Source organism: Vespula vulgaris, chromosome 1, assembly GCF_905475345.1.
Source record: "Vespula vulgaris chromosome 1, iyVesVulg1.1, whole genome shotgun sequence".
Classification (NCBI taxonomy): domain Eukaryota; kingdom Metazoa; phylum Arthropoda; class Insecta; order Hymenoptera; family Vespidae; genus Vespula; species Vespula vulgaris.
The window spans coordinates 8867318-8879858 of NC_066586.1; the positions used below are offsets into that span (position 1 = coordinate 8867318).

Consider the following 12541-nt stretch of genomic DNA (forward strand, 5'->3'; position numbering starts at 1 on the left):
TACTATTATTTCATTTAATTATATATTTCGTATTTTATTTTAATTCGTAATTTGTAAAATATTTTATTCACATTTTGTGCGTATTTTATTTTAAATCGTAATTTGTAAAATATTTTATCCACATTTCATGTGTGATATCTATTCTCTCTCATTTGATGAAGTAAAATGTTTTGTTTCATCAGTAACGTAACAATTGAAAGATCTTAAACGACTTTGTCTATAAATTTTACCTAGCATAAAATATTATGTTTAGAGTAATTTTTTACATATTCTTTTTGTATTATGTATCACTTACCTGCGTTAGTAATTTTAGCAAAAAGAAATTGCTTATCTCGTGCGTGTAAAAATAGCATATCTTGCAAAATTGTTAACATTTCCTTATTCGCTTGTGCTTTAGCTCTAAGCCAATAGACTCCAACACTGTAATATAAAAAAAAAAAAAAGAAAAAAAAAACATAAGAAATAATTCACAGAAATAAATTTACAGATTTAAAATTACAAAAGAGATACCTCATTGCAATCAATATGGCTGCTCCAATTGAGGGTCTTGCAAGTTCGCTTATAAGTAGCCAAAAAGCACTATCCCTTTTCAGCTGAAGGACACCATCAACTATATACTCCCACGTATAATTATGTCCTTTAAAAGGCCCACATTCATCACTTCGTACATTTGTAATGATATATCCTATTATAATCAGTACACTAATTATTCCAATGAATGAAAGTGCTAAAAAAAGAGTCTGTGTTTGTGCTGCTCTCCAAGGTCTTGAAGGTGGCTCACAAAAATTTAATAAGCTATGCTTTTTTGCATAAAAAGTTAAAATCATTTTTATAATGATTATCAAGGATAATAATGGGCTGAAATAGCAACCTAGCCAAAACAGCATTTGATTATAAATAAGGTTTAATGTACTACGGGCAATATCAAATTTTGTTCTTCCAACTCCTTTCCAAACTGTTACATATATAATAGAACGCACTGCCTCAATTATATATAAAATAAAAATAGAGATAATGAAGTCTAGAAATATAAGTCGATAAATTTCCTTTCCTAATTCTGTTTGCCAACAGCCATCTGTGCTATGTATTAGCCAAAAAGCAAGAAGGGTACTGATTACTACAGCAGCTAATGCGTGAATTCTAATCACAGTTACATATAATTCAGTACGTTTACTGTTATATTTCTCAACTTTGGCCTAAGATAAAAAATAATATACTTAATTTTGTGCTTATAATTACTTTATATAGTTAAGCTAATATTGCAAAAAATATAATTATATACTTACTAAGAAAGAGATAATTATTGAGAATACATTCATAATAATTGTAATAACCACAGGTACAATCATTACTGATGTCTTCGATTTATCCATTTCATGTGTACTTAATAATATCCATAGTATTGCACTAGTCCCACATATCATAAAAAAAGTGATTATAGAAATAATTATACGTACAAACATAATACAAAATGTTATAAGACAATTTTGTCGTGAATGCTTTTCTGTTTCTGCTAAAAGTTCTTGTAATTCTCTATAAATTGATATAGATTGTAAAGTTGCAGCTTTCGTAGAAGATATAGCAAAATCCCATCCACAAAATACTTTGTTACAATAGAAACAGTGTACTTTCTCACGAATTTCAATATAGCGTTTCCGATAAGATAATACTACCCTGCAACAAATAATTTAATTATATAAAAAATAAATAAAGTACATAAAATATATGTGCATATATAAAATTTTAATAAAGAATATTACTCACTTAACAGAAAGTACAATGAATGTAAATATATAAGCACAAAGTAATGTAATAAAATAAGCAGAAGGAATATTGTATGTACTGCTAAGCATTTTTTCCACTGTACCATTATTATAGAATCCATAATACATTATTGTATTTTCAAAAAATCCCTGTGATATATATAAGTAATATTTTTACTATTAGTAATGAGAAACTATCTTTTTCTATTAATTAATAATATGTTATCAATCTTACACTGCCTGTTACAAAATCCAAAACATTAATAGATGAAGGTAAATATACTTGATCCAAAGATTGTGGAAGAACAATAAAAATAATGCTATAAATATACAAAATTTAAATAAAATCTCTCAAAAATTATTTTTTGCAAAATATAAATATTGAATAAACAAAATATAAATATTAGAAAATACCTCATGAGAGCAAAAATAATATTTAAAAGAATTAGCCATCTTAAAAACTTGAAATAAACAGCTACTCCACTTCCAAACTGACCTTCTATTGATTTTATGATATGGTACCAAATTTCCATAGTCTGTCCAATATCTTGAATTATCATATATGCCTGTATTAATAAAAAATTTATTTTATAATTAAGAAATATGCCTATATATTTCATTGTAAATAATTATCATAAAATAATATAAAACCTTTCGGAAACTGAAATTGATTTTATACTTAAGCCTTTTCCAGTAGCTAATAGATTTCTTTTTTGATCTTTGTTGCACTGTTGTTTGTAATTTAGACTTTACCAATCTTCTTATTGTTAAACATTGTGGCATAGATTTTAAGATGTTCATTCTAAGTTGTTCAGCAGTTAAATCGTTTTGCATGAGTCGTTTGCTGCATTGTAAGCGAGATACAATAGTTTCTGCATGATTTTGAAATGATATTTGTATGGATCTTCTTGTATAACAAGTTGCATATGGAATTACAGAATCCAAATCTTCCAGGATATTGTTTTCATCAGACCATACTATAACCATATAATTATTTTAATTATAATGATACAATTTTCTTGTATAATTTGTTTTAATTTTTTAACATTTTATATATATATATTTTTTTACAAGGAAATTGTGATGAATTTTGTTGCACATAATCTTGCATATCTGAAGTACTGTATAATTCTGTAATATCCATCATTGAGATATTATCATTATTTATATCTGAATCCATACTTTTTATTACATGTGCTAAAAAAATTAATTATATTTAAAAATTATAGAAAATTATTGATAATTTTTAGAAAATTTACTTTTTATTTGTGTGAACTTACATTCTGCCATATTTAATAATAAATATTTACGACAGGTCTTCTTTAAAGATATTATGGTTATGATGTTAAGATAAGTGTCAGATATGAACTTTATCCATATCATCCAATCATCCACACATAGATATGTGAAATGATTCATTTCAGGGACGATAACGATATTTTATATACAATAAAAGTTCGATCTTTCTAATTTCATATCTTTCCAATAGATATAAAGTTTTTTGATTTAATTTATATATAAACTTTCCATATATTAAATTTATATCATTATCAGAATCATTTGAATATTTGAGTTTATTTATTGTCCAAAATAAATTTTTAAGAAAAAAATATAAATTTTTGAATACATTTTTTTATTAAAAAACATTTTACATTTCTTTGCTTAATTATAATGATATAATTGTTTAACAAATATATATAATATAATGCAAATAATCTTTTCATGTCTTTCAATAATAAGTCTTTTAACTTATAATTGTACAAGAAAATGTTATTATTTTATATGTAATTATTAAGTTAAATGTTATAGCTCATTTGAATATATTTGTAATATATATATAATATAATAAATATTATTTTAATATTTTGTTTAAATTTCATTGAATCGTATTTATTATTTAAATAAATTACGTTTTATTTGGGAAAATATTTTTCTTCTAATTAAGAAATTGCATATTTATCGCAAAAATTAATATTCTATTCTAAACTATCCTATTTTAAAAATCAATATCTTTTTTTCTTTTTTAATAAATTAAAAATATTTTGAAATTGACTAACCTAAATTTTTCGTATGAAATGGACTTAGAGAAATGTAAAACTATATTTAATTAGCAATTTTTATTAATCACCTCTGTATTTCGGCGAATTTTATTTTTATAGGATAGCATAAGATATAACAACAAATAATAAACTTTAATTTTATTATTATTATAATTATGAAGGATTTTTTCTTATATTAAATAAAAAATAAAACTATATATATATATATATATATATATATATATATATATATATATATATATATATATATATATACATACTTCATATATCTTTGCATTGTTACATTTGTTGATAATTCTATCAATAAAAAGATATATGGTTCTTATATGACAAGTGTGTGTTACTCTTAGATTAAAATTTATAATTTGATCATCAAGCTGTATTATGCCATCATGTTCTCTAATATTAGTGCATTATTATCATACTAGTTGATATAATATCAATATCAACTATGTTGTAATAAAACCGATTTTTTTATATTATGTAAATAGTGTACAATAGGTTTATATTATTTTAGTATTAACACATAGCTGTCAGTCAGCATGTTGAATGATTTTCTTTATCTCGCTCTTTCTCTCAGTGATCTTATAGAAAACCTACAAATGTGTATAAATCATAGAATAATAAGCAATAATAATAGTAATTTTTAATATTTACCTTTTTTGTAAGTACAATAAAGTATCACTTCACCACATGTTATAATCTACATCATCTTGTTCAAAAGTTACAAAAAATCCAACTAAGGTCAAGTAAACAATAACGTTCCCTGCTAAAGTTAAGTAGCAGGCACCCCAATGTATCTATAAAAATAAATATCAAAATATTAAACTTTAATAAAATATAAAAAATTAAACTATGAAAGAATAATAATAAAAACTTACAACTGGATTTTCATCAGGTGCTCGTGCCAATACAATAGGAAGAGCAAATGAAGATACAACAAATCCTATTGTAATAAATATTGCCAACTCTAAACATGGATTACTACTACTTGCTGGGTCTTCTGTATAACGACGTGCAATTATTGTTGGAATTGGTGCCAATACATAGAATAAAACTACAAAAAATGGCCACCATACTCTGGAAAATATATTTACAATCAATATTATTAAATATATTTCAATATAATATTAAATGATACAAAAAACATACTCATATTGTGGTAATGCACAACCAAGGATAACTAATGTCATACCAATAGAGCCAGAGAATGCCAGAAGAACCAATCTATAATATATATAATTATTTTACTTCAATTAACTGACGAAAAATAAAATATTTGCATATTAGTAAAAGAGCACTTACGCTGTTGAATGATAATGGGTAGCAGATTACATAACATGAAACAAAAAATGATATAATTTTATATAAATGTTAAACTGATATATTCTATATATTAAAATATATGACTATACTATTATCTTGTTTTATATAAGTACATTTGTGTCTATTACATAAGGAAATTTTATTTTTCTGCTAATAAGCTATTAGCTTATAAATGGCTAGATTTATATAAAATTTATTTTAAGATTACTGACTTTAAACCAAAAACAAGTTATAACAGAAATTTCGGGACAAAGCTTTCTCTCCTCACTTTTTAATATCATGTTGAACACGACGAAGTTGACTATAATTATGACGAATTAAATAGCATAAATATGATACACTTTTGTTCGACATTGAAAAACAGATATATTTAAATTATGAAATTTAAAGCAAAAGTTGAAGTATGTACAAATTTTTGACAGTGACAATTAAAGCAAGAAGGTTATGTTTCGATATTTCATATTGCGTTTCACAGTTTTTATAGAAACTTCCTCCCATTGATGCCATTTCTTCGAAATTTCACAAAGTGAAAAATCGCATATCAGACGATCAAGAACATGCCGAATAACCTTTTATTCCGGCCATTGCAGATCAATTTGACAAGTGTGTATATTTATCGAACTCTCACTTCATACATACATATGACTATATGACGTAATTTATTTAAAGTCTAACACACTATGTCAGAAACGAATTTCAAGCCAATCTAATGAATTTGGCATAAGTTCGAAGATATCTTTTCATTGGTTGAATTGAAAATTTTAACAAATAGAGATATTATTTCATGGAAATAATTTGCAAATTATTATGCAAGTATTTTTATTACTTATTAATGACAGAATTTCAACTTTCCGTATTACATATAGATAGATATTTTTTTACTAAAGATTTTTATTTAATGAGTCATACGTGACTATTTGCTATAATTGAGAAAGTGTAATCAGCTATGTATCTTAATCATCAACAAAATGATCTATTTATGTAACAAACAACTTTAAAACAAATAAAAATTAATTCTTTTAATCGTTCAAATTAAAATTTATAAGAATATCCGTCCAATGATCTTCCCAAAATTAAAAAAAAATTTCCAATTACATAGTAGAAGTGATACTTGTAAATTATTAATTGGAGGATTTTACGCGCGCGAATAATGATACCCAATCATCGATATTCAACAATAAGACAGTCTAACTATGCGCGCGCACCTTAATTTACAAATTTGATGGTGGGGAGTCCAACGCAAGCCATGACAGTTTCGAATGTGGGATAATCATTGGACTGGGTGATACTGTTGCTGAGTTGCGAGTTCTATAGATCGAATTGTGACCGTTGCGTACACATTTTTCCTTCGTTAAATCAAGCGTATAATGGGTGATACAAAAGGGTAAGTGAAAATATAATTACGTAGAATAAATTTCTGTACCTATGATGATTTTCGTCATCTTTGCCGCTGTTTTCTTTATTCAAGTATAAGACACGTAGGTAATTGTGCGTCGGTCGGGTCTCAATTTTACGTTGTCATCATGTCGTCGCAAGGCTATGTTTTCTAAGATATAGATATCTTATTTCTTCACGACTGCTAGATTCCACCTGAACAAAAATCGATCTTTTTTTTGTTCAATTTATTTTTTGTCAGTATTACTATTTTATATGATGCGAATGCCTCTTATCATTTGAGTGATCATGGCTGAATGGTGGTAGGCTAAACGTGACAAAGGGATTTTAACAATCAGTCAAATCAAAGTTGTTTAATATTCGAAATTAAATATTAAATTTAAGTTGTATTCCAAAGAATTGCATAAAGATTTTCATAAAAAAATATAGGATGCCTGAGATAATCAAATGTTTGTTTAATGATTTTAATAATAATGTGATTCATGTATTAAATATCTATATCAATTACTAATCATGTATGTTTAAATCATATATATCAAATATTGTAATATTCTATGTTAAACTAATTAAAGTTGAATAATCTAAAAAAAAAAAGAAAAATAATATATAATGTATAATTTATATGATGAAAAACAGTTTAATAAAATTATTTTAAATTAAATTATAATAATAATTTTTAATTTTAATTTCATTATGTATTTTATGATATGCTTTATGATCATTACAGAGAAGATTTGGCGACAGCAATCCTTCGTAAGAAGGATAAACCCAATAGATTAATTGTAGACGAAGCAACTGCAGATGATAATTCTGTAGTTGCTCTTTCACAAGCAAAAATGGATGAATTACTATTATTTCGTGGAGATACTGTATTATTAAGAGGAAAAAGACGTAAAGAGACAGTATGCATTGTTCTCTCAGACGACACTTGTCCAGATGAAAAGATCCGTATGAATCGTGTTGTCAGAAATAATTTACGTGTTCGTTTAAGCGATGTTGTATCTGTTCATGCTTGTCCTGAAGTAAAATATGGCAAACGAATTCATATATTACCAATGGATGATACTGTAGATGGACTTGCTGGGTAATTTGTATATATAAATTATAAATAATTTAATCCTAATATGCTATATATAATTTTATAATTGTATATAATTTTAACAGTTTGATTACTTTATAAGCTATTAAAAATCGTTAATACTTATCATTTTATTCAATAATATTCATTATTTTATAGAAACTTATTTGAAGTCTATTTAAAACCATACTTTTTGGAAGCATATCGTCCACTTCATAAAGATGATAATTTCATTGTTCGTGGTGGTATGAGAGCAGTAGAATTCAAAGTTGTTGAAACTGATCCAGGTCCATTTTGTATAGTTGCACCAGATACTGTGATTCACTGTGAAGGCGATCCTATAAAAAGAGAAGTTAGTATTAGATAAATATTTGAATTTATTTGACAATTCAATTATCAAATGGATATTACATTTATACATAATTGTCTTTGCAGGAAGAAGAAGAGGCAATTAATGCTGTTGGTTATGATGATATAGGTGGTGTACGTAAACAATTGGCTCAAATCAAAGAAATGGTAGAATTACCATTGCGACATCCATCTCTCTTTAAAGCTATTGGAGTAAAGCCTCCACGTGGCATTTTACTGTATGGTCCTCCTGGTACTGGTAAAACACTTATTGCACGTGCTGTTGCAAATGAAACTGGAGCATTTTTTTTCCTTATAAATGGTATATATATCTTGAAAGAAAGTTTGCCAATATTTCAATTTAAAATATAATTAAAATATTAAGTATTATATATAAACAATGTTAAAATTTTATAATATATTTTATATTGTTAGGTCCTGAAATTATGAGTAAACTTGCCGGTGAATCAGAAAGTAACTTGAGAAAAGCATTTGAAGAAGCGGAGAAAAATTCTCCAGCAATTATATTCATTGATGAGCTAGATGCAATTGCTCCTAAAAGGGAAAAGGTCTTTGTTAATTGATTAGTATTTATACATTTATAGTATAATTAGTGACAGCACCTTTTGTATTTTTTATGTAGACTCATGGTGAAGTCGAAAGACGTATAGTCTCGCAGCTATTAACTTTGATGGATGGTATGAAACAGAGCTCGCATGTCATTGTAATGGCTGCTACTAATAGACCAAACAGTATTGATGGTGCTCTTCGTCGATTTGGTCGTTTTGATAGAGAAATCGATATTGGTATACCAGATGCAACAGGACGTTTGGAAATTCTAAGAATTCATACAAAAAATATGAAACTCGCAGATGACGTAGACTTAGAAGAGGTAAGTATAAAATCACCATCGAATGTGATATTATAAAAATAATGTAAATACGTCTATTATTATTAAATATATATTTTAACTGATTTCTTACAATACTTTAGATCGCTGCAGAAACTCATGGACACGTCGGCGCTGATTTGGCTTCATTATGTTCTGAAGCAGCTTTACAACAAATTCGTGAAAAAATGGATCTCATTGATTTAGAAGATGACCATATTGATGCAGAAGTGTTATCATCTCTTGCTGTTACTATGGAAAACTTTAAAGTAATGATTCTGATTGTCAGTTATATAAATATTATGTATTCATTTTAATTTTTTCATTAATTTTTATTTTCAGTATGCTATGAGTAAAAGCAGTCCTAGTGCATTGCGTGAGACTATTGTCGAAGTACCAACTGTTACATGGGATGACATTGGAGGTCTACAAAATGTCAAAATGGAATTGCAAGAACTGGTACAGGTAAGATGATAGCAATACATTTTTGATAATGAAGTATCGTATTTATAATATGTATACAAATATGAAATCATTTTCGTTAATATATCATTTTGTGATTTATAGTATCCAGTTGAGCATCCTGACAAATTCTTGAAATTTGGCATGCAACCTTCAAGGGGCGTATTATTCTATGGACCTCCAGGTTGTGGTAAAACTCTACTAGCCAAAGCAATTGCCAATGAATGTCAAGCAAATTTCATTTCTGTCAAAGGCCCAGAATTATTAACTATGTGGTTTGGTGAATCAGAAGCCAATGTCAGAGATGTTTTCGATAAAGTAAGATTAAACTTAATATGAAATTAATAATATATATTGATATATAATATAAAATATAATGCAAATAATAATTTATTTCTTGTTTATATAGGCAAGATCAGCTGCACCATGTGTATTATTCTTTGATGAACTTGATTCTATTGCAAAATCTCGTGGAGGCACAGTTGGTGATGCTGGCGGAGCCGCAGATCGTGTCATAAACCAAATTTTAACTGAAATGGATGGAATGGGCGCAAAGAAAAATGTGTTCATTATAGGAGCAACTAATCGTCCTGATATTATTGATCCAGCTATTCTACGACCTGGTAGATTAGATCAACTCATTTATATACCATTGCCAGATGAGAAGTCTCGTGAAGCAATATTCAGAGCCAATTTACGAAAATCACCTGTTGCTAAAGTAATTAATGATAATTTATATAGTTTAATTGTAATATTTATGTTTTTGCAATAGTTTAATAACAAGAAAAATATTCTAGGATGTAGATTTGAGTTATATAGCCAAAGTAACTCATGGATTTTCCGGAGCGGATTTAACAGAAATTTGTCAACGTGCATGTAAACTTGCCATTAGGCAATGTATTGAGACGGAAATTAGCAGAGAAAAAGATCGTGCAAATAATCCATCTGCATCAATGGATGTAAGTATAATGTTTAACTAGTATGTATGTATATACTATATTTGTTATTTAATTTATATTGTATTTATTACTGTTAATTATAAATTTTCGTTCATTTAATCATAGATGGAAGAAGATGATCCTGTGCCAGAAATTACTAGAGCACATTTTGAAGAAGCAATGAGGTTTGCCAGACGTTCTGTTTCTGATAATGATATTCGAAAATATGAAATGTTTGCACAAACTCTTCAACAATCTCGAGGATTTGGAACAAACTTCAGGTGCGTATTTATAATCATAAATAGTATTAAGAAGTCACATATAGCTTTAAAATCGTGTGAATATAAGTATATACTGAAAAATATATCTATGATACGAAGGAGGCATATGTGCTCGAACTACTCAGATTTTATAATTTCACATGTCATATTTAAACACATCAGTTTATATTGCAGCCATCACAAAATATCTCGTCTTTCGTATTATATATTAGCTAAGAATTTTGGTTATAAATTGATATTTTTAATTATTTAATTAAATCATATAAAGAAATACATATTTTCATATATCTAGATATAATTACATAGTTATCTAAATAGTCAAATAATACAAAAATATTATAAGCAACAAAATATCTTATCTATAATATATGGTTTGTATGCTTTATAAAATGATATAGAATGAATAATGCTTAATTAATGTTTATAGATTTCCACAAAGTGCAGCTGGTGGTAGTCAAGATACAGCACAAGGTGATCAAACCTTCCAGGATGATGGGGATGATGATCTTTATAGCTAAGTCTTCGTTTCTTTTCATCTAAGTGCAGTGAGCATACGACAAAAGGGCCTGTCTGTTGCTATACATTTTGCACAGAAGTGATTCAATGAAATTTAAATAACTCAAAACTAAATAAACTAATTGAATGACTGACATTTTATATGCAAAGTGTACGATTATATGTGTGTAGACAGGGTCTGTACCTTGATTAATATAAAATAAGCATTACTTTAATGTCACATCTTAATTTTCAACGATTTACCAGTATGTAATTAAAATGTTTGAATATGATTCGGAAGATTTTTATTTGTCTTAATATTTTCACAGTTACAAATATTTTCGCTTGTTTGATTCAATATCACAACGGAAAAAGCTATTTTGAAATCGGTACTTTAGAAAACTTGTTTGACAAGTTTAGTAAACTAATTTTTTAGTCATAAAAAGTCAGTATAAAATTTGATGCTATTATATTTCATAAATAATCTTTGAATAAAGATAATAAATTGAATAAAAGAAATTTGATTAAAATACAAGTAACACTCGAAGTAACATAGTATTCAGATTGCACAATGAACGTATGATTACTACTGTTCTTTTTAAATCATGTATGGTGAATGCACGGACTACATAAACTGCCCTTATAAATATTTCATCATATTTGCGTATATAAATGTATGCATACAAATTTCACATGATTTATAACTTTTTCTATATAATTATATATGTGATCTATGTTCATGGAAAGAGTATATAGTAGAATTGATTATATTTAACTATTCAAAGATAGACCCTTTTGCTGCATTGTCACTGTATCCTCCAAATATGTTTTGTTATCACGCTCGAAGGATGCAGTATCATAAAAGTTTATGCTATGTCAATGAAATTGTTGTAACTGGTGATGTATATTGATGAATTTACAGATGTCTTTTAGTAGTAAATTTATCTATAAATTACAAAAGAATTTTTTCAGTCCTTTTTATAGTAAAATGCATGGTCTTCGTTGCCTTGAGTTTATTATACTCAATCTCTTTAAATTATTAAGTGACGCTAATAATTTCAATCAATAGTATAATCGCGGTACATCGCTTTTAACACTAAGATTTGAGGTCACGTGGAGCCGTTACGTTCTTTTGTTCTAATGTATCGAAAGCATAATACGTGGTGTCACTTTGTTTTTCCATATTTTTTTAATTGTCTAAATACTAATATAAAAACAATAATTAGAATTAAGGTACCCGAATTTTTTTTTATCATAAAGTTTCACGGTTTTTTTCTATTAATAAACATAGCAAATTTTAACTTCTGCATATTTTCTTTACTTTCTCAAATGATTTAACGATAATTTTCTTTTAAACTTTTTCTAATCTAAAAAAAATATCTTTTTTTAACTAAAAAAGATCAAACGGCTGTAGTTGATTCTTTGAAAATATATGTTTGATAATTTCAATATAATGAACTCAACTGCAAAACTTTTAAATATTATTTAAATATATTTTTTTTCATT

At 26.7% G+C, this 12541-nt stretch overlaps 3 protein-coding genes across 4 annotated transcripts; 1 reads left to right on the top strand and 2 right to left on the bottom strand.

The window, feature by feature from the left end:
- Window positions 1–83: 83 nt before the first annotated feature.
- LOC127069151 (transmembrane channel-like protein 7) lies at window positions 84–3193 on the bottom strand. The gene is made up of 10 exons (XM_051005896.1): window positions 3044–3193; window positions 2835–2960; window positions 2415–2740; window positions 2178–2329; window positions 1999–2083; window positions 1765–1913; window positions 1287–1674; window positions 511–1196; window positions 296–420; window positions 84–230 (listed from the first exon to the last, which is right to left on the bottom strand). Exons 1-10 carry the CDS (start codon window positions 3180–3182, stop codon window positions 139–141), a joined length of 2268 nt encoding a protein of 755 aa, XP_050861853.1. The 5' UTR covers window positions 3183–3193; the 3' UTR covers window positions 84–138.
- Window positions 3194–3806: 613 nt separating this feature from the next.
- On the bottom strand, window positions 3807–5794 carry LOC127064698 (leptin receptor gene-related protein). 2 transcript variants are annotated; one of them, XM_050996184.1, is made up of 5 exons: window positions 5129–5794; window positions 4976–5050; window positions 4705–4903; window positions 4481–4623; window positions 3809–4419 (listed from the first exon to the last, which is right to left on the bottom strand). In XM_050996184.1, exons 2-4 carry the CDS (start codon window positions 5014–5016, stop codon window positions 4510–4512), a joined length of 354 nt encoding a protein of 117 aa, XP_050852141.1. In that variant the 5' UTR covers window positions 5017–5050; window positions 5129–5794; the 3' UTR covers window positions 3809–4419; window positions 4481–4509. The 2 variants fall into 2 exon arrangements, with proteins under 2 accessions (XP_050852212.1, XP_050852141.1); XM_050996255.1 differs by lacking the exon at window positions 5129–5794 and having other exon boundaries at window positions 3807–4419.
- A 572-nt stretch (window positions 5795–6366) lies between these two features.
- Window positions 6367–11998, top strand: LOC127070649 (transitional endoplasmic reticulum ATPase TER94). Its single transcript, XM_051008894.1, has 13 exons — window positions 6367–6533; window positions 7272–7628; window positions 7782–7974; window positions 8058–8292; window positions 8406–8539; window positions 8614–8862; window positions 8964–9128; window positions 9202–9324; window positions 9427–9639; window positions 9731–10039; window positions 10119–10280; window positions 10386–10540; window positions 10968–11998. The coding sequence occupies exons 1-13, from the start codon at window positions 6517–6519 to the stop codon at window positions 11056–11058; spliced, it is 2403 nt and encodes an 800-aa protein (XP_050864851.1). The 5' UTR covers window positions 6367–6516; the 3' UTR covers window positions 11059–11998.
- Window positions 11999–12541: the final 543 nt, after the last annotated feature.

What these genes read in the sequence shown, in the direction of transcription:
- LOC127069151 (XM_051005896.1), bottom strand. Translation starts at nt 3,182, where the DNA reads ATGAATCATTTCACATATCTATGTGTGGATGATTGGATGATATGGATA. An exon ending in TCAATTTCAGTTTCCGAAAG is followed by an intron (nt 2,330 to 2,414) that starts GTTTTATATTAT and finishes TTATTAATACAG; the next exon opens with GCATATATGATAATTCAAGA. An exon ending in ATTATTTTTGCTCTCATGAG is followed by an intron (nt 2,084 to 2,177) that starts GTATTTTCTAAT and finishes GTATATTTATAG; the next exon opens with CATTATTTTTATTGTTCTTC.
- LOC127064698 (XM_050996255.1), bottom strand. Translation starts at nt 5,016, where the DNA reads ATGACATTAGTTATCCTTGGTTGTGCATTACCACAATATGA. An exon ending in TGTGCATTACCACAATATGA is followed by an intron (nt 4,904 to 4,975) that starts GTATGTTTTTTG and finishes TATATTTTCCAG; the next exon opens with AGTATGGTGGCCATTTTTTG. An exon ending in CACCTGATGAAAATCCAGTT is followed by an intron (nt 4,624 to 4,704) that starts GTAAGTTTTTAT and finishes TTATTTTTATAG; the next exon opens with ATACATTGGGGTGCCTGCTA.
- LOC127070649 (XM_051008894.1), top strand. An exon ending in GAAAATCACCTGTTGCTAAA is followed by an intron (nt 10,040 to 10,118) that starts GTAATTAATGAT and finishes AAAATATTCTAG; the next exon opens with GATGTAGATTTGAGTTATAT. An exon ending in GGATTTGGAACAAACTTCAG is followed by an intron (nt 10,541 to 10,967) that starts GTGCGTATTTAT and finishes TAATGTTTATAG; the next exon opens with ATTTCCACAAAGTGCAGCTG.